General features: G+C 50.2%; 3 protein-coding genes across 9 annotated transcripts; 1 reads left to right on the top strand and 2 right to left on the bottom strand.

The window, feature by feature from the left end:
- Positions 1 to 1,702: 1,702 nt before the first annotated feature.
- Positions 1,703 to 6,975, bottom strand: Marchf9 (membrane associated ring-CH-type finger 9). Its single transcript, XM_020163438.2, has 4 exons — positions 6,077 to 6,975; positions 4,661 to 4,816; positions 3,797 to 3,989; positions 1,703 to 3,560 (listed from the first exon to the last, which is right to left on the bottom strand). Exons 1-4 carry the CDS (start codon positions 6,431 to 6,433, stop codon positions 3,226 to 3,228), a joined length of 1,041 nt encoding a protein of 346 aa, XP_020019027.1. The 5' UTR covers positions 6,434 to 6,975; the 3' UTR covers positions 1,703 to 3,225.
- A 2,436-nt stretch (positions 6,976 to 9,411) lies between these two features.
- Cdk4 (cyclin dependent kinase 4) lies at positions 9,412 to 13,006 on the top strand. Of its 3 annotated transcripts, none has more exons than XM_020163451.2 (8): positions 9,415 to 9,626; positions 10,077 to 10,312; positions 10,457 to 10,592; positions 10,707 to 10,874; positions 11,022 to 11,131; positions 11,583 to 11,633; positions 11,773 to 11,908; positions 12,150 to 13,006. In XM_020163451.2, exons 2-8 carry the CDS (start codon positions 10,095 to 10,097, stop codon positions 12,240 to 12,242), a joined length of 912 nt encoding a protein of 303 aa, XP_020019040.1. In that variant the 5' UTR covers positions 9,415 to 9,626; positions 10,077 to 10,094; the 3' UTR covers positions 12,243 to 13,006. The 3 variants fall into 3 exon arrangements, with proteins under 3 accessions (XP_073939869.1, XP_020019040.1, XP_073939868.1); XM_074083767.1 differs by lacking the exon at positions 9,415 to 9,626 and adding an exon at positions 9,649 to 9,864; XM_074083768.1 differs by lacking the exon at positions 10,077 to 10,312 and having other exon boundaries at positions 9,412 to 9,626.
- Positions 12,521 to 15,406, bottom strand: Tspan31 (tetraspanin 31). 5 transcript variants are annotated; one of them, XM_020163478.2, is made up of 6 exons: positions 15,201 to 15,406; positions 14,578 to 14,706; positions 14,227 to 14,271; positions 13,771 to 13,899; positions 13,412 to 13,525; positions 12,521 to 13,317 (listed from the first exon to the last, which is right to left on the bottom strand). In XM_020163478.2, the coding sequence occupies exons 1-6, from the start codon at positions 15,261 to 15,263 to the stop codon at positions 13,243 to 13,245; spliced, it is 555 nt and encodes a 184-aa protein (XP_020019067.1). In that variant the 5' UTR covers positions 15,264 to 15,406; the 3' UTR covers positions 12,521 to 13,242. The 5 variants fall into 5 exon arrangements, with proteins under 5 accessions (XP_020019067.1, XP_020019059.1, XP_020019051.1 ...); XM_020163470.2 differs by having other exon boundaries at positions 14,227 to 14,307; positions 15,201 to 15,405; XM_020163462.2 differs by having other exon boundaries at positions 14,227 to 14,307; positions 14,539 to 14,706; positions 15,201 to 15,402.
- Positions 15,407 to 16,337: the final 931 nt, after the last annotated feature.

The raw sequence follows: 16,337 nt of genomic DNA, 5'->3' as shown, positions 1-16,337 counted from the left end.
GTGTGTGTGTGTGTGTGTGTGTGTGTTTGTGTGTGTGAAAAGGAATGGGTCAGGAAGTAGGGATTTGCAGACATAGGCAGAGGTGACTGGGTCTTTGGGAAGAGAAATGATTTTGTAACCTGAACTGATAAAATTGAAGAGCATCTTCGAATGGCCACTCTACCCTCTCTGGAAAAGTTACACCAAGATAATTTCCTTCAGAGAAAGACAGGGATATGGACAGGGAAGCAGATCAGACAGGATGGAAGCCGAGTGTGTGACATGGCCAAGAGCCCTGGGGCATCAAGGCAGGAGAAGGGGGGTGGACAGAGGGAGCCTATTTCCCTGAGTTAGCACTCTCTGGACCCCCCAGAAGCTGGGCACAGTACTCGCTTTGCGATGTATACAGATTAACTCATCTTCATCCAAATAAATAAATAAATAAACCACATCCCAGGTTACCCTCCCCACGTCAGAACTTGTCCCCTTTCCATGTTCCTCCCCCTATTCCAATTAGCTGGGTGTAGATAAAGATTTCACTTCATACTTGTTTATCCTCCACACCACCTCTGCCCCCTGTCCTGGACATGGCTCCCTGACCACTAGGCCGTCTGTGGGAAATCAAATCATGCAAGATACACAGAAAGGCAAGGCATGCTCAAAGCCTTGTACAGAAACCAAGGTTTTTGTATATTTACTGCCCCTTCTCCCTTTCTCTACTGTACAGCAAGTCTCCACCTGTATTGTCTATCATCAAACTCACCTTGAACTTAAATGACCTGATTCTTAGTAGATTAGAGCTTTAAGGAATAATGAAGCCCAGCCTGCTGTCAGATCCATTCCCCTGGGATCAATTAGAATTTACCCACCCATACTCCCTGGTGAGCAAACAGAAATGCCCACTTGAGAAGGTGCATTTCTTAGCAGTGGTGCTCATGACCCCTTTCTTAAACAAGGGTCTCTAAATTAAAAAAAAAGGGAAGGAGAGATCATTCTGGTGACTGGTCTCAACCCCATCCCAAGACCTCCTTTGGTGCTGAAGGAAAGTAAAAAATACTGTCTCACCATGTCTGGCTTTAGGACCCACAGTGAAATAGAGACTGTGTGTGTGTCTATGTTCTTGAATATGAGTCAGCTTCCATGAGCCATCACAGGTGACAGCCCAGGCTTGACATAGAAACTCCATGTGTCTGCCTGCCAGTATATGTATTAACAGTCACTATGATTTGCTGTCTCTCATCTGGTTCCCACCAGCTCTTTTGTGAATGGCAAGTCAATAAAGTCTAATTCTTCTGACTCCCGAATTGAGGAGTATAGAGGGATAAGTTTTTTGGTAAACAGTTTCCCATTGGGAAGATGGAGGGCTCAGCCTCAGTCCCCTGTTTACTCTGATCTCCTTAGAACCTGGAAGTAAGTCAGACCCCAGTTCAGCTTTGGTTCCTACATTCCCAAGCAAAATTGGATGCCAGCACCATGGACAGCAGCCAAGACCCCTTCAGGAGCAAGGTTTTCTGTGCAAGGATACCTGGGTCTTTAGAAGAGAAACATCTTCTCCAAACCCTCCCAAGGGAGGAGGCAGAACAGCACCTTCCTTAAGAGCAGGACCAATAATAAGTAAGGCCTCTGTATCTGACACTAGCAATATATGAAGGAATTATTTTAATTGCTGAAGAATGGCTCACTTAAAAGACATCATTCATATAATTCATAGCCCCCAAGCCTCTGGAGAAAGGAACCAGGCTTCAAGCTGACCCACTTTTTTTTTTTTTTTGGCAGTGCTAGGGATTGAACCCAGGACTTTATGCCTGTTAGGTAAGCATTCTACCACTGAGCTATAATCCCCCCATACTGCCACCCAGCCCTCTGACCCACATTTCAACCAGTCCTCAATTCTCTCTAAAAACAACAGCCCTAAATGCTGCTACCTTTAAGCACAATGTCTTCTGCTTAATACCTCTAGCTGGGCACACCAGTCTCAGATGTGTGAGCCTGAACTGCCTTAAAAACAGCTTAAATTGGGGCTAATCTCATCACGTTAGGGGGAGGTCTCTTCATCTCACTCAAATTATCCCATATTCACTGCACAATATTTTTATGGTGGAGCACAGTACATGGGAGGGACTAACAGAACTCAGATGCTCTCAGAACAAGATGGATTGGATGGCTCGAGCCTTTTCCAAAACCTCAGGTCCCAATGTTTAAGAGGGTCAGGAGTTCTCATTCCTCCAAATATCCATCAGCCTTCACATTTGCAATGTCTACTTCCTCTCATATTTCCATAACTATTATCGCTCAACACAAAATTCCCAGGTTCTATGCAACTCCTGATGAAAAACACACTTCAGAATTTGTTATCCCAGCTGTTTGAATTAAATAGACCATTAACTAGTCTAGAAATCTTTTTGTGCCTTTATCGATTTTCCTTTCAATGGCATCCAACCTGCTCCTTGTTTATCCTCATTCCAACTCTGTGAGGTAGACAGGAAAACCATAGCATTGAGATTTTTTTCTAAATCATACAACTCACAGGTGGCAGGTCTATCCCTCCTCAGATACTCTGAGCACTGCCACCTAGCAGCCAATGTGAATTATTCACCAGCAAGTGGGAGTCATGCCTCCAACTCAGAACCCACTGCTGCATTTGGGATTTGCAACCTGTGCAGAGAAACCTTCCCACACCTTGCAGCCCTCCAGAAAAGCCCTGGATGAGAAAGGAGTCTTCACGTGCATATAAATGATTCTTTATGCCCTTCCCCCATGCAATGGGGGGGTGGAGCAGGGGGAAGTCCCCCGCCCTCATGCAGGGAACGGGAGGTCAATGTATACTAGTCTTATTGCCAGATGCCCTGTGGCCATGGGGTGGGGAATGGGGGGTCTACAGCCCCTTTTCTCTGGCATTGGTCCCCCTTCACCAAGTCACCATGGTGGATTCAGGGGGTTGGAGGCCCTAGGAACTGAGGTAAAGATGGTTCTCTCCAGGAAGAAAAGCTGCTCTCCTTGCCTTCCCACTGGTCATCTCAGGATGAGTGTGAAGAGCTGTCAATGAAGGCTGGAATGTTATCCAGGTGTCTCTACCCAGTGGGCAGTAGAGGCCAGGCAATGTCTCCAGCTTGAGGCTGCCCACAGAGATCCTCATTGGTGGGGGTACTGTACCCCAAACCCTTGTCTAGGTGGTACCTCCAGCAGCCATGAGAGCTCATCTCTGGCTGATTCATTGACTTAAGATCCCTGCTCCTGGAGTCCAGGTCAGACCGTGGTGACTCTCATTACAACCTCTCGGCCTGAATGGGAGCTGGAACGGGCATCTGGTGGCCGTAGCTGTCCAAGAAGATGCAGGATTGTGTAACCACAGCGCTGAGGCAAGAGCGTCCGCATGCGCTGGGCAGCTGGGGGACGGCTGGTAGCCCCAGCAGGGGGGCCCGTCCGTGAGGTCCTAGGGCCCGGCTTCCCTGCCGTCCCTCCTCCTGCATCTCCTCCTATGTCCTTGGTCTTGTCATAATTCAGGACCTTCCATTGCTGGTTTACTGCCTGCCAGCGCTTGAAGATGCGGTAAACAGAAGAGCCTTCATGGACAATGAGGCCTGAGCAAGAGAGAGAGAAGTCCAGGGTCATCTACTGCCCAGACCTATGCCAGAGGTCTTACGCATGCGTTCCTGCAGTGAAAAGAAACCAGGAGAAGCAGAAAGGGAGGAGTACCAGGACAGCATTAAAGGCCCCCAATGGCATAGAGTGTGGCCATGAAACTGAAGAGATGGGCAGGGAAGTTAAGTGAATAAGAGAGATACTGAGCAGGTAAGGGGGAGAAAAGTGCCCTTACCTATGCAGACAACATCCATGAAGCCATACATGCCATAGCAGATCTGAAAGAGCAGATCCTGCCGTTGCCACTTGGCTGAAGGGCTGAGTGAGGACCAGATGAGCCAGGAGATGCTGGCAACAAGGAAGAGTGAACCCAGAACTATGGCAGCAATCTGGACCTTCTCGATGACCGTCAGGGAGATGGCCTGCCACTGTGTGGGAGAAAAGGCTCCAAAAAGTCACAGAAAGGGATGGAGGGCAGTCGATGTGCACCCTGAAAAAGAGAAGGCTCCTGGAGCCTTCCCTAAACCTTTCAGGCAAGAGTAACATCTGTCTTCTCTGTGCCCTGATCAACCTAAAATGTGGCACTTGTCTAACACCATTTGTCTGCCTCATTTTAGAAAGGCAGGATTGGCTGAGTCCTCTGAAGCCAAAGCATATAGGTTTGAATTCCAAACCTTAACTCCATCACTTACTGGTTGAGTAACCTTGAGCAAATTTTTACATCTCTTTATGTGTCAGTGTCCTCATCAGTAAAATGAGCATAATAATGGTATCTAACTAACAGGATTGTTATGATTGAAAGAGTTAATATACACCAAAAACTTGACACACAGAAAACACTAGGTTTGCTATTATCAACAATATTATCATCTTTTCCTTTTCCATTGTTCCAGTACCTAGAACAGGACATGGAATACAAGTGACACCTAAAAATGTCTTTCAGAACAAATGGAGGATTTATAGACTGGGAACTGCCATAATAGAAGGACAAGTAAATTCTGGAAAAGAGTAAATAAGATGAAATAGGATCCCTGGAAAGTCCTCCAGTCTGATGTCTGAAAGGCCCTCACCCACTCTGAGTCCTCCGCTTGCACCTCACCTGCAGTGGGTTCTTGGTGCTGATAGCCAGGACCTGGTACTTGAAGTAGCAGAGTTCACAGCTCCAGGAGCCCCTTTCACTGATCCAGCGGATGAGGCACGGCTGATGTGTGCAGCGCACTGAGCCATCGCAGCGGCAGGGACTCAAGAGTTCCCCCTAGAGGAAGAGTGGGGAGGGCCCCTGTCAGTCATTACCACCTGGACCCCTCATGTGCTCCTGGAGGGAAAACTCTTCTTCAGGTAAGTCATTCTCCTACTTAAAAACAAACAAAAAAACCTCCAGTCTTTTAGCCGGTTGGCGGTGGCTCATGCCTGCAATCCTAGCTATTTAGAAGGCAGAGATCAGGAGGATCGCAGTTTGAAACCAGCCTAGGTAAATATTTTGTCAGACCCTATCTGAAAAAAAAAAAAAACGCATCACAAAAAAGGGCTGGTGGAGTGACTCAAGGTGCAGGCTCTGCGTTTAAAGCCCTAGTACCGCAAAACAAAAAACAAAACAAAACAAAACAAAAAACCCTCAAGCCTTTCACCCAAAACAAAGAAAGAGGCTAAGGCTGCATTATAAAACAAGAAAGTTAGAGCTCAAGGCAAACTTCCCATGCCAAAGGGATGAAGGATGGGGGGTGGGGGAAAGACCAGGTCTTCCCCTAGAACTTAGAGACAGTGGTCTTTAAAAACCTCCCAAAGGGAAGGTTTTTTCCCCTAGGAGCCAGAAGGAAGGGAAGCTCAAGAGCTTCTGACCCATGCCTTCCTTTCCCCGCCCCATCGCAATGATGGGGAGTACAAATGGAGACTTGGATGGATTCTGTTCTCAACTTTCAGGTAATAAAAAGGGGAGAAATCCTGGGGGTGAGAATGGAATATGTTCCCCGTTAGCAAAGGAATCATTTCTCAGTACACAGAGACATCCTCTAGCACTATCCCGGGACAACTCTGCTTATAAAATTTAACAAAGGCGGCTCTTTAGAATTAGGTAGAAAGTTGCCGACTGGGAAATGATGAAAAGTACCCCACCAGGAGAAATACTGAGTAAGGCAGGATGCTGGCCGGGTCTCTCCCCTCAAGGTGGAAACACATGCACTCTCCTTTCTGCCCACCTCGAGAGAATAGGTCCTCTCAGCCAATGGCGACTCTGGGGTGAGGGAAGTAGGGGAGAAAGGCTGTTCCCGTTAATGGGTGAGAGGGATTCCGAGCCCTCCCAGGAGAAATCCCCATCCCTTCCTGGGGACCCCAGACCCCTCAACCCTAACGCTATTCTCTAGGAGTCTCCAGCCAGCCGCCCAACCTCACCCGAAACCCACTCCAGGTCCTGGGGCCCGCCCAGCCTCCTCAGGCCCGCCCCTCGCTCGCGGTCTCCGCGGATGCCCCAGGTGCGCGCCCCCACCCCTCCCCGCCCGGCCGGGTACCCCGGCCTGACCTGCTCCGGGCCCTGGAAGCAGATCCGGCACTGGGGGGTTCGGAGCCCACTGTCCAGGCTGCTGCTGAGCGACAGGGCGTCCAGCGCTCCTGGGGGCGGCGGTGGCGGCGCAGGCGGCGGCGGGGGTCCGGCCCGTGGCTCCTTGTCACCGGCCAGGCCCCGGGCCCGCGGTTCCGACCCGTAGTACTCCTCCTCGTCGCCTTCACCATCCCGGGCGGAGCAGCCGGCGAAGGGCGCCCAGCCGCAGCCGCCTCCCCCGCCCCCCCGGGGCTGCGGCTCGGCCCGGGGCCGCCCCCCGCCCGTCAGCACCAGCAGCTTCAGCTCGTTCAGGAACATGCGGAGCCGAGACTTGAGCATCGTCCAGGCGCCGGGGGGCGGGGGGCAGCGTGCAAGGGGGCTGTCGGGCGGCGGGGGGAGGGGAGAGGACAAGGCCGGGAAGGGGGCGCGCGCTGGAGAGGCGAACCCGACTGGGGTCTTGGGGCCTGCAAGCGCCTCTCACTGATGCCGCCGCCGAGGCTCCGGGGCTCGCGGGGCCGAGAAGGCTGGCGGCCCAGGGGCGGCGGGGTGGGCAGCCATGGCCGGGGCAGGGGGCGGGGAGGGGGACTCAGGGTGCCGCGCCCCGCGGGTCCGGGTCCGGAGCCGGCCGAGCCCCGGGGGTTACGCGCCCAGGACCTCCTGCGGCGGGGCCGCCCCCCATTGCCGTCCTCCCGGCCCCAGTCCCGCTCCGGCTCCCGGATCCAGCTCGGCTCGGCCCGTGCGCTCGGTGGTGGCAAATGGCGGCTCCTTCCGGCGGCGGCGGCGGCGGCGGCGGCGGCGGCGGCGGAGACCCCCCCGGAGCGGCGGGCGGGCGGGGCAGGAGCCGGGGAGCCGGTGAGGGATGGAGGGAGGGGCGGGGCAGGGAGGGAGAGAGAAGGGGCCGCGGCTGCGCATCCCCGCCCTGCCCTGCACGAGCAGGTGTCCCCAGGGGCGGGGCGAGTGTGCGAGCCCGGGGAGGGTGGAGAGAGGGGAGTGGCCAAGGAAGGGGAGTGTGCAGTCGGGTAGAAGAATAGGTAGGTGTGTGTATTGGGTGGGGATGAGGGGGTGAGGATGGAAGGTGAGTGGTCAAGGGTGCAGGTGTACCGGGGGAGAGAGGCTTGTGCACAGTGGGAGTGTGCAAAGAAAAAGCTGTACGAGGGTCCGAGGTGTGAGGGATGTAAGTTGGCAAGGGATGGACTCAAGCAATGAACACTTACACAAAAGACTATAAAGTGTGATGGGCGTGGGACTGCGAAAGAGAGGTGAGTGTGTAAGTAATGGAATCCGATTGTGCGACAATGAGAGCGTTTGATTGAAATGTGTGAGGGAGGTGAGTGAGCAAAGGGAGATAATGTTAAAGGGACGATAGGAGTGTCTTTCCTGGTACCCTCCTGCCCTCACCTCTACTACTATGAACACACAGCTCTTTGTTTTTATGGGAGCCTTGACCCTGAGAGTCAGTTGTCCCTAGGTCCATCACATTTTTTTTTTCTGCCTTACACTTACACCGTCCCTTTCATCCCTTTTGCAAAGCTGAAGGAAAAGGGATTCCAGGGGAGCCCACTGGGTCAAATATACTGGGAAAAAATTAATTAGTAAAAGAGTAATTAACAGGAGAATGGAGGAGATGGAGCCAGGTACAGATTGCCAAATTAAGGCTCCTCAATAGAAGGTGAGAGGAGGGACGAATGTTTTTAATAAAGCATTCAGGTGTTTTGAATGGACAAATGAATGAAGCAAAAAAAGGAGCTGGGACTGAAGCAGACAAAGGAGGACCATTCCTGTTTAATGACAGTAAGCTACCGGTGTGCTCATGTGGAAGGTGAAGTTTAGTGATGAGTAAGTACGGAGGTTGACAGGCTCATGCTTTCCAGAAGGCTTACAGTCCTACCAGCCCTAGCAAGGTAGCCAGCAAAACACCAATCTCTCCAGCCTGTTAGCCAGTTCAGATTTTTCATACTAGTCTCCAATGGTCCATCCAGCATGAAAACCAAAAAAGGAGGAAGTCTATCTTCCATTTTGTCCTGAATCATGATTTATATTAATCTTCAAGTCCGAACTCATATTCTCAGCCAGTTGGATAGAAGTTAAGGTGAAAGGTGTGGCAAGCAAGTAATAAAACTATTTCATATTTTCAAGGGGGGGGTGTAACTCAGTGATAGAGGGTGTACTTAGCATGCACGAGGCCTTGGGCTCAATATTCAGCACCAACAAATTTAAAAGGGCTTCAGATTTTGGACAAATTTTCACAATGGGACAGTGGTCCCTTACTGTCATATCCCCAAGGTCTGGGAAATAATAAAGTTGGAGCCAATAAGACAGGGAAAGTTACCTCAGTTTACCTAGGTTTTTGTGGACCGAAGCCACTTTGGAAAAACTGTTCTGGGCAGCAATAAGGCTAAATACAGCTGCAATGGCGAAAAAGAGGGGATGTAACCCCAATGAGGAGTCACAAGGTTTGCAGAGGGGCTCTAGTCATTCAATGCAAGGTGGTGATCTCAGGTGGTGGTGACTTCCTTGCACGTGTTCACCCTTGTATCTATCCGTTCATATATGACACATTATACACACGTCACAAAATCTCAGAATGTTAGTACTGGAAAAAAACTTTTGGTCAAGTATTCCTGTTCATCAAGAACTTCTCAGTCTTTCTTTAACACTCCCAGGGAGGTTTAGAAGCTGGGAAGAGGGTTGGGCATTCCCTTGCCAATCTTCCTGTTGAATTACTATAGTACTCTTTCCGTCCATTTTTTAATCCTCATTTTGACCTCAAATGGGCACCGTCTGCTCCCTATTTTAGCCACACGGCTTTATCACTACTTCAAAAGGCTAGTACAGACATCAAAACCAAAACAAAAACATCACATACAAACCAAAAGCAAAGCACTTGATAAAATTTCGTTGCATGAGCAAACGGACACAAATAAGAATATGCTTTCCCGTGGCGGTGGAAAAGGTGACAGCAGCATCACTTCTGATACCGGAATCCCCTACCCTCACCCGGAGCCCTCACCCACACAGCGACACAGAAAAAAGTGTAGCGAGACTGGAGAAGCGCCGGGGATTGGCCTTCAACCGCGACTTGGGATCTGGGTGGCCCAGGTCGTCATGGCACCGCCTCGGGCTCCACCCTCTCTCACCCCCACGCGCCCCCCCTCCACAGCCAGTCATCGGCTCCGCTGCGTAACCACGCCTCTGCTCCTCAGAGCAATGTCAAGCGGTCACGTGTGATAGCAACAGATCACGTGGCTGCCATCAGCCCTCCGCCCTCTTCCCTTCACCACCCCCCTCCCATCTGCGCCTGGGTAGAGGTCACGTGTTCGGAACGTCCGGCGTTCGCCCCGCCCTCCCGGTTTCCGCGCGCCTCTTTGGCAGATGGTCACATGGTGAGGGTGGGGGTAAGGGGGCCTCTCTAGCCTGTGGCTTGTGTCTATGGTCCGTCCCTTAGCGTCCTGCTGCCTGGGACCGAGCTCGGGTGTATGGCGCCGCAGGGAACGGCTCCGGAGCCCCGATAACGGGCCTGGTTGGGCGTGAAGTAAGTGCAGCCTCTACCCAGGAATGGGGATCAGTTCCCGCCCCCCGCGGCCTCCCACGCGTGCGCCTTGCAGGCTCATGGAAGGGTCGCCCAAGGGCGGGAAGTGGGGCCTTTGTGGTTGTCGAGATGTGGCGGGGCAGCTGTAATTTTAGGGACTGAGTTATGGAGTCTTGGATGCAAGGCGTGTGTCTTATGTGATATCCTTTGTGTCCGGCACGATGGCCGCAAAGGAAAAAAAGTAATTTTTTCTTCTAGAGCATCACGTGGCTGGAGGATTTGGTGGCAGTCATTGTGTTACCTGAGGGGCGGCCCCTGGATGGTTGGGAAGAGGGTGGGATGCCAGTGATCGTGTGTTTGTGCTGTCTTTGTGGGAGTCACTTTGTTGATGCAGGCTCATAGCGTCCTAATCGTGGAAGGAAATTTTGGTAGTGGAAGTCTTTGTGATTGTAGGGTCTCCCCGATCTGAGAATGGCTACCTCTCGATATGAGCCTGTGGCTGAAATTGGTGTCGGTGCGTATGGGACGGTGTACAAGGCCCGTGATCCCCACAGTGGCCACTTTGTGGCCCTCAAGAGTGTGAGAGTCCCCAATGGAGGAGGAGCCGGAGGGGGCCTTCCCATCAGCACAGTTCGTGAGGTGGCCTTACTGAGGCGGCTGGAGGCTTTTGAGCACCCCAATGTTGTCCGGTGAGAAGGTGGAGGGTGAGGAGCAAAGGGGAAAAGAACCCATAATGGGGTGTGTGGTTAGGAGAGTGGGGACCCTGAGGAAATACAGGAGGCCATGTTGCATCAAAGGGAACTGACCAGGGATTGACCATTTATTTTGGCCAGGCTGATGGACGTCTGTGCCACTTCCCGAACTGACCGGGAGATCAAGGTGACCCTAGTATTTGAGCATGTAGACCAAGACCTAAGGACATATCTGGACAAGGCACCCCCACCAGGCTTGCCAGCTGAGACCATCAAGGTGAGTGGGATAGGTAGATGAGAGGTTCATTGAGACCTTTGTAGTGAACTTGTAGGAATTTTAAGTATGGTACCTATTTCCACTGTGAGTCTGTATCTCTCCCTTCCAAACCAGGATCTGATGCGCCAGTTTCTAAGAGGTCTAGATTTTCTTCATGCCAATTGCATCGTCCACCGAGACCTGAAGCCAGAGAACATTCTGGTGACGAGTGGTGGGACAGTCAAATTGGCTGACTTTGGCTTGGCCAGAATCTACAGCTACCAGATGGCCCTTACACCTGTGGTCAGTACAAAGCTGGTAGCCCAAATGGGTTGGGGGGTAAGAGTGGTTTTCCATAGCAGTTAAGAAGTCTTTTGCTTTGTGCCTTCAGGCAAGCAGTTGGGGCTCAGGGTAACCAGGTGGGAACTCACCCACTTCTGTTCCCTTTAGGTTGTTACACTCTGGTACCGTGCTCCTGAAGTTCTTCTACAGTCTACATATGCAACACCTGTGGACATGTGGAGTGTTGGCTGTATCTTTGCAGAGATGTTTCGTCGAAAGTATGGCACTCAAAACCTTAAACCATCTTGAGTCCACTCCCCTCCAGGCTTTTTTGTTGTTGTTGTGGTGCTGGAGATTGACTCAGCCTCACATATGTTAGGCCAGTATTCTACCATTGAGCTATAACCCCAGACATGCAATTCCTTATTCTAGGTTTATAAACCATGTCTATGTCTTACTCTTTTTTTGTGGTGCTGGGGATCCAACCCAGGTCCTTGTGCATGCTAGGCAAGTGTTCTCCCCAAGCTATGACCCCAGCCCACATTGCCCATTCTTTAACTTGAGTGTTACTGATCACCTATAATCTCCTACCTATAATCCAAAACTCTGAAATGTCCTCGAATTAGGAACTGCACATCCCTTTAGTTTCCATTCTCTGTAAACCACTTAGCAATAGTCATTCCACTGTCTTTGAAAGGGACTGATACCTTGTATTCTTCCTCACCTTAGGCCTCTCTTCTGTGGAAACTCTGAAGCTGACCAGTTAGGGAAAATCTTTGAGTAAGTGCCCAAGAAAGGGGAAAGAAATTTTTCATTCTGAGTCCTGTTTCTGCTGAGCCCTGGATGGCAACTGGCTCTGCCCTTGGGGATGGGAAACTGGAGGATGATCCTCCTGACCAGAGTTCTCCTGTCCACACAGTCTGATTGGACTGCCCCCAGAGGATGACTGGCCTCGAGATGTATCTCTACCCAGAGGAGCCTTTGCCCCCAGAGGACCTCATCCAGTGCAGTCAGTGGTGCCTGAGATGGAAGAGTCTGGAGCACAGCTGCTGCTGGTAATGACATGGGCATGAGGTGGGATGGGGCTGAGAAATGGGGTCATAATGGGGCCCAGACCATTGTGGTTCATAAGACCTGGTTGGTAAGTGGGCTACAGTTTTTTATTCCTACTGTGATTGAACAGCCACAGACCAGGATATGGAAAAATAGAGAGCCCATCCTAGGTATGTTGGGGGTAGACAGCAGTCTTCCCCCCCATCTGCCCCATGGTTTTTTGACCTTTGTCTCTCCCCTTAGGAAATGCTGACTTTTAACCCACACAAGAGAATTTCTGCCTTCCGAGCCCTGCAGCACTCTTATCTACATAAGGAAGAAGGTGATCCGGAGTGAGCAGTGGAGTGGGTGCCATTTCCCCCTTCTGGACACTTGAGTGGAGAGAACCCCACTGAGAAGGCGACCTCTGCCTTCCCCTGAAACTGTGGCAACTCCTCCAGCTTTTTACAGAGAACATTTTGTTGCCTTAATGACATTCCCTATCCACCCTTTGAAGATTATCCTCCTGTCCCCCTCTTTCTCTACACTAAGGGTATATCCCCTCCTTCCCCTCCCTGTCCTTAAAATCGGGGTCCTTTTTATACAGGAAAACAAAACAAGACAAAGAAATGCGGTCTTTTTTTTTTTTTTTTTTTTTTAATGTTTCTCTAATTGGCTTTGCCATGGGAGATTTGGGAACCCACTTGAAAGAAGGAACTTCTCTGTAAGACTTTAAAGATTCTCTCTTTTTAAGTTAAAACATGGCCTAGGTAGGCAGTAGAGCCCCTTGACTGACAAAGATTGGAAAGGAACTTTCTTTTGAATATGGAGTTAAAATAGCTTTTATTTTTATATTTACTGAATTTCCTCACACCAGGACCTGGCTATTACTAGAGTTCTTGGTGGGACTGGGAATGTAGCTGAGTGGTGGCACTTGCCTAGCATGTGTGAGGCCCTGGGTTCAATGTGCAGCAAACCCTGTGCCCCACCCTCCTCCAAAGAGTTCTTGGTGGTTTTCTTGGCTCTTTCCCTGATGTACTCTAGGAGCCAGGCTAAGGTGTGTTGAGTGGTTCATCATATTGAAGAGTGAAGAAGGAAAACAGCTAAGAATAACTCCAAACCCCGCCCCCCCGGCCATGCATTCCCAGGAACTGTCCATATCTCCCTTGGAGAGAGGGAGAAAGTTTTTCTTTCTATTCCCTGTAATCATTCCCACCAAACAGGTCAAAGCATAAAGCTTAGCCATTCATTCAGTTTTAGGAGATGTGGCAAAGAGCCTAGGCACAGACCTAGGTTTTCACTGGGAGGAGTAAAAAGCTGAGAGAGAGCAGAAGAAATGTCAGAAGGACTCAAAGTCTTATAGAAAGGCACTGGGGTTGGCTCGAGGATCCTTCTGATTCCGAAATCTCATTGCTAGCCAAACACCAAGGATCTATAGGAACAAAGGGAAAGAGAAGCACAAATCAATTTGAACCTTGAGGATTAACAAGAGAAGGAGTATACATGAGAGAACCGGAGAATGTTACCTCTGTAAAGCTAAAGAAGAGTCCAACACCTCCTAGGATTTTCAAGGCTTCATCTGAATGCTTGAGAAACTTCTCTCCACACAACTGGCATATAGAGCTCTTGCTCTTGCAGATCTGAGGATGTATGTGCAGAATACAAAGTCACATTTCCTATCCAAATACCTAGAGTGAATATCCCTAGAAATTAATATCTGACCAGTATCATACAGACTGAAATCCCACTTGGCTAAATCCCCAGCCTCTATCCTCCCTCCAACACACATCCCAATTCAAAAGAGCTGCTAGAGAGAGGCAATGACGTTGTCCTTATCTAGTTTTCTACCTTTTTCCCTGCTGTGTTCCCCCATCCCCCAACTCACTGCATTGCAAGAAGTGTCATCTTGGTGCAGAGTTGTAAGATTGAACAAGCCACAACAGTCAAAACTACGTTCCAGTTCATGCCGGGTATTGTTGCTCATGACCCACCAAGAAGCATTGATGACATCTGTCTAGAGGACACAGACACATGGAAGTTAATCTCCCTACACTCTGATCTCAGTTCAATTGCCTCAATTTCCCTAATATTGCAAAGATGGCATTGTTAGAAACATATGGTATGCCACAATTAACAGGCAATGGTAAATGTCTACTTTTTAAGGACCTCCCTTTAGGTCCTCATGGAGAATTAAACCATACATCCCAGAGGAAGCAAATGGTGTGAGCCTGGAAGTAATAGACCTAACGGTGGTTTGGGGTAATAAAGTTCCCAGAAGTAAGGGTGAGAAACTAAAGGGGGAAAAAAAGGCAAGCAAATATTTGAAAGGGTATTCTCTTACCTGTTTGCTTCGGTTAATAGCCAGACATGAGCAAGAGATTCCAAACTGGAAGATGAAGACCAAACCAAGGATGATCATATACTGAGAGGAAGTTATGGGAAAAAAAAAATCTAGATTCTTTTGTTTCATTTTTGTTAATAGAAATTACACAACCTTACCAAGTTCAAAAAAAAAGTTTTGTTTTGTGGATCATTGCATAGGTCAGGTTAAGGAGACATGTCTCCACTATCCCTGAAGTCCCTTCCCTATTCTAATTCCTAGACAAAGCCCTCCCAAGAGCCCAGGTTCTCCCGTAACTTCAGGTCAGGATACAAAGAATAGCAGGACTTGGTGGTGGTTGACAGCACCCACCAGTCCAGCCACTGCGATGAGGAGAAGGAAGACTCCCACAGCAATGACTCCTCCGATGATGTGGATGCTGGACACTAGACCCAGGCCCTTACCCCAAGCAGCTACTCCAATGAGCAACAAGCCCACCAGCTACAAGAAACAGAAAGCAGAGTACATCTCAAAGAATTCTGGTGTGCAGACAGCCAAAGGCATTACAAAGGGACTGGGGCAGTAGGATAAATGAGCTGTGTGTGAATAGGGTAAAGGGTGTGCTATTGGATCCAGGAGCATCTCCAGGCGCTTTCGCAAAGGAGGGCAGAATGGGATGGGGGTGGGGAGGAAGGGTCTCAATATACAGACGTCGTCCACTGCCTCTGTTTTGAGAACAAACTACATCTGAGAAGTGAGGAATGAGACCCTGTGCTTAGAGCCTTCAGCTCACGCCTCCCCACCCCTAGATAAGCCCCTTCATCACCGGAAGTCTCTCCTGTTCCACGGAAGTCCCCAGGAATCCCCTCTTCATCGGAAGTTCCTGAGAATCTTCCCCGAGCCCCCCCAGTACAACCCTCTCCCCACTGAAGACCCCTAGAGATTCTCTTCACTGGCCTTTCCATCCTGAAGCTTCCCCACTTCTAAAACCTTACCATGTAGACCACGTTGAGAGCGCACAGCGCATTCTTGGAGCAGGCAAAGCCGCCGCAAACCATCTCCCCAGCTCTGAGGACCCACAGTGGTCCCAAAGACTTGGGGGGAGGGTATTGGGGACAGTCTTCCAGGACCCCGACACCTTCTGTCTCTTTAAATCGAGGCCAGCCAAACCAAGTCTCTGCGCCTGCCCCGTCCCACCCCTGCCTCTGGATTGGCGAAACTCGTGGCTAATCCAGAACATCGATGGCCTCAATGCCAATCAATCTGCATTACGTCACCGACCCGCCTGCCAGTCCCTCCCTCAGCTTCTTCATTGGATGAAACTTAAAACTGGGGGCAGTGCTTCTACACATTCTCCGACCCACCAGAGCCTCATCTTCAAAGGCCGAGATCGAAAACCGAGCTTTCTGTTGAGTGAGGGTAATCCGACGGAAGAGGCTCTGGAAACACTCAGATGAACAGAGAGAAAAGGGGGGCCTCGAGAGCTGAGCGAGGGAGCTCCGCCCCTCGAAGGCGGGCCCTTCCCCGCCTCTTTTCCCTTGTCCCGCAGTGACCTCATGATGACGCCACCGGTTTGTTATTGCATCATACATGGAACACTCAAAAAGCCAAATATTGAGCTGTTTTAGTCCCGCCACGAGGCCCCGGGTTGGGCATAGCAACACCCAGCAAAAATACACACACGTTTGTAAGTGTGTCTACTAGTATGCATGTTCTGTAGCACATTCCCTCCTAAGGGGTTGTAGATGTGCCAGACATTCCAACGGAAAACAGCGGCCTCGCCTTGCGTATACAATCCCTGTTTGTGACAAAGCCACAGGTGCATAACGAGCATCCTGATCCAGGGTCAGCAAAAATGACACAAAGGAGGAGTCTGGGATATGAATAAATAAGAGAGGAAGAAGTCCTCTCCACATTTTCACTCCAGAGGTGGGCATAGGGGTTGGTCAATACCTTCATTATTGCATAAGTGTTTTGACACACTTCCTTGTCATAGGGATGGGGAAAGCATATTCCCTTCCTCCCCCAGGAGAAGAAACAGTCTTAGTGGGAACAAAAAAAGAAAAACATCCCGTCAACCCCACAGAATGACTTAAGTTTGTACTTAGATTCTGTAGCTGTCTACACAGGAT

This window comes from Castor canadensis, chromosome 8, assembly GCF_047511655.1.
Source record: "Castor canadensis chromosome 8, mCasCan1.hap1v2, whole genome shotgun sequence".
Classification (NCBI taxonomy): Eukaryota; Metazoa; Chordata; class Mammalia; order Rodentia; family Castoridae; genus Castor; species Castor canadensis.
This window is presented reverse-complemented; position numbering and strand designations above follow the sequence as displayed.

Excerpts from the sequence above, each read along its gene's own strand:
- Marchf9 (XM_020163438.2), bottom strand. The coding sequence starts at position 6,433 with ATGCTCAAGTCTCGGCTCCGCATGTTCCTGAACGAGCTGAAGCTGCTG. Across the intron at positions 4,817-6,076 it reads GCTTCCAGGGCCCGGAGCAG|GGGGAACTCTTGAGTCCCTG; the intron begins GTCAGGCCGGGG and ends CTCTTCCTCTAG. Across the intron at positions 3,561-3,796 it reads CATGGATGTTGTCTGCATAG|GCCTCATTGTCCATGAAGGC; the intron begins GTAAGGGCACTT and ends TCTCTTGCTCAG.
- Cdk4 (XM_020163451.2), top strand. The coding sequence starts at position 10,095 with ATGGCTACCTCTCGATATGAGCCTGTGGCTGAAATTGGTGTCGGTGCG. Across the intron at positions 10,875-11,021 it reads AGATGGCCCTTACACCTGTG|GTTGTTACACTCTGGTACCG; the intron begins GTCAGTACAAAG and ends TGTTCCCTTTAG. Across the intron at positions 11,909-12,149 it reads CTGGAGCACAGCTGCTGCTG|GAAATGCTGACTTTTAACCC; the intron begins GTAATGACATGG and ends CTCTCCCCTTAG.
- Tspan31 (XM_020163462.2), bottom strand. The coding sequence starts at position 15,263 with ATGGTTTGCGGCGGCTTTGCCTGCTCCAAGAATGCGCTGTGCGCTCTC. Across the intron at positions 14,707-15,200 it reads CTCTCAACGTGGTCTACATG|CTGGTGGGCTTGTTGCTCAT; the intron begins GTAAGGTTTTAG and ends TGTTTCTTGTAG. Across the intron at positions 13,318-13,411 it reads TCTTCTTTAGCTTTACAGAG|ATCCTTGGTGTTTGGCTAGC; the intron begins GTAACATTCTCC and ends TTGTTCCTATAG.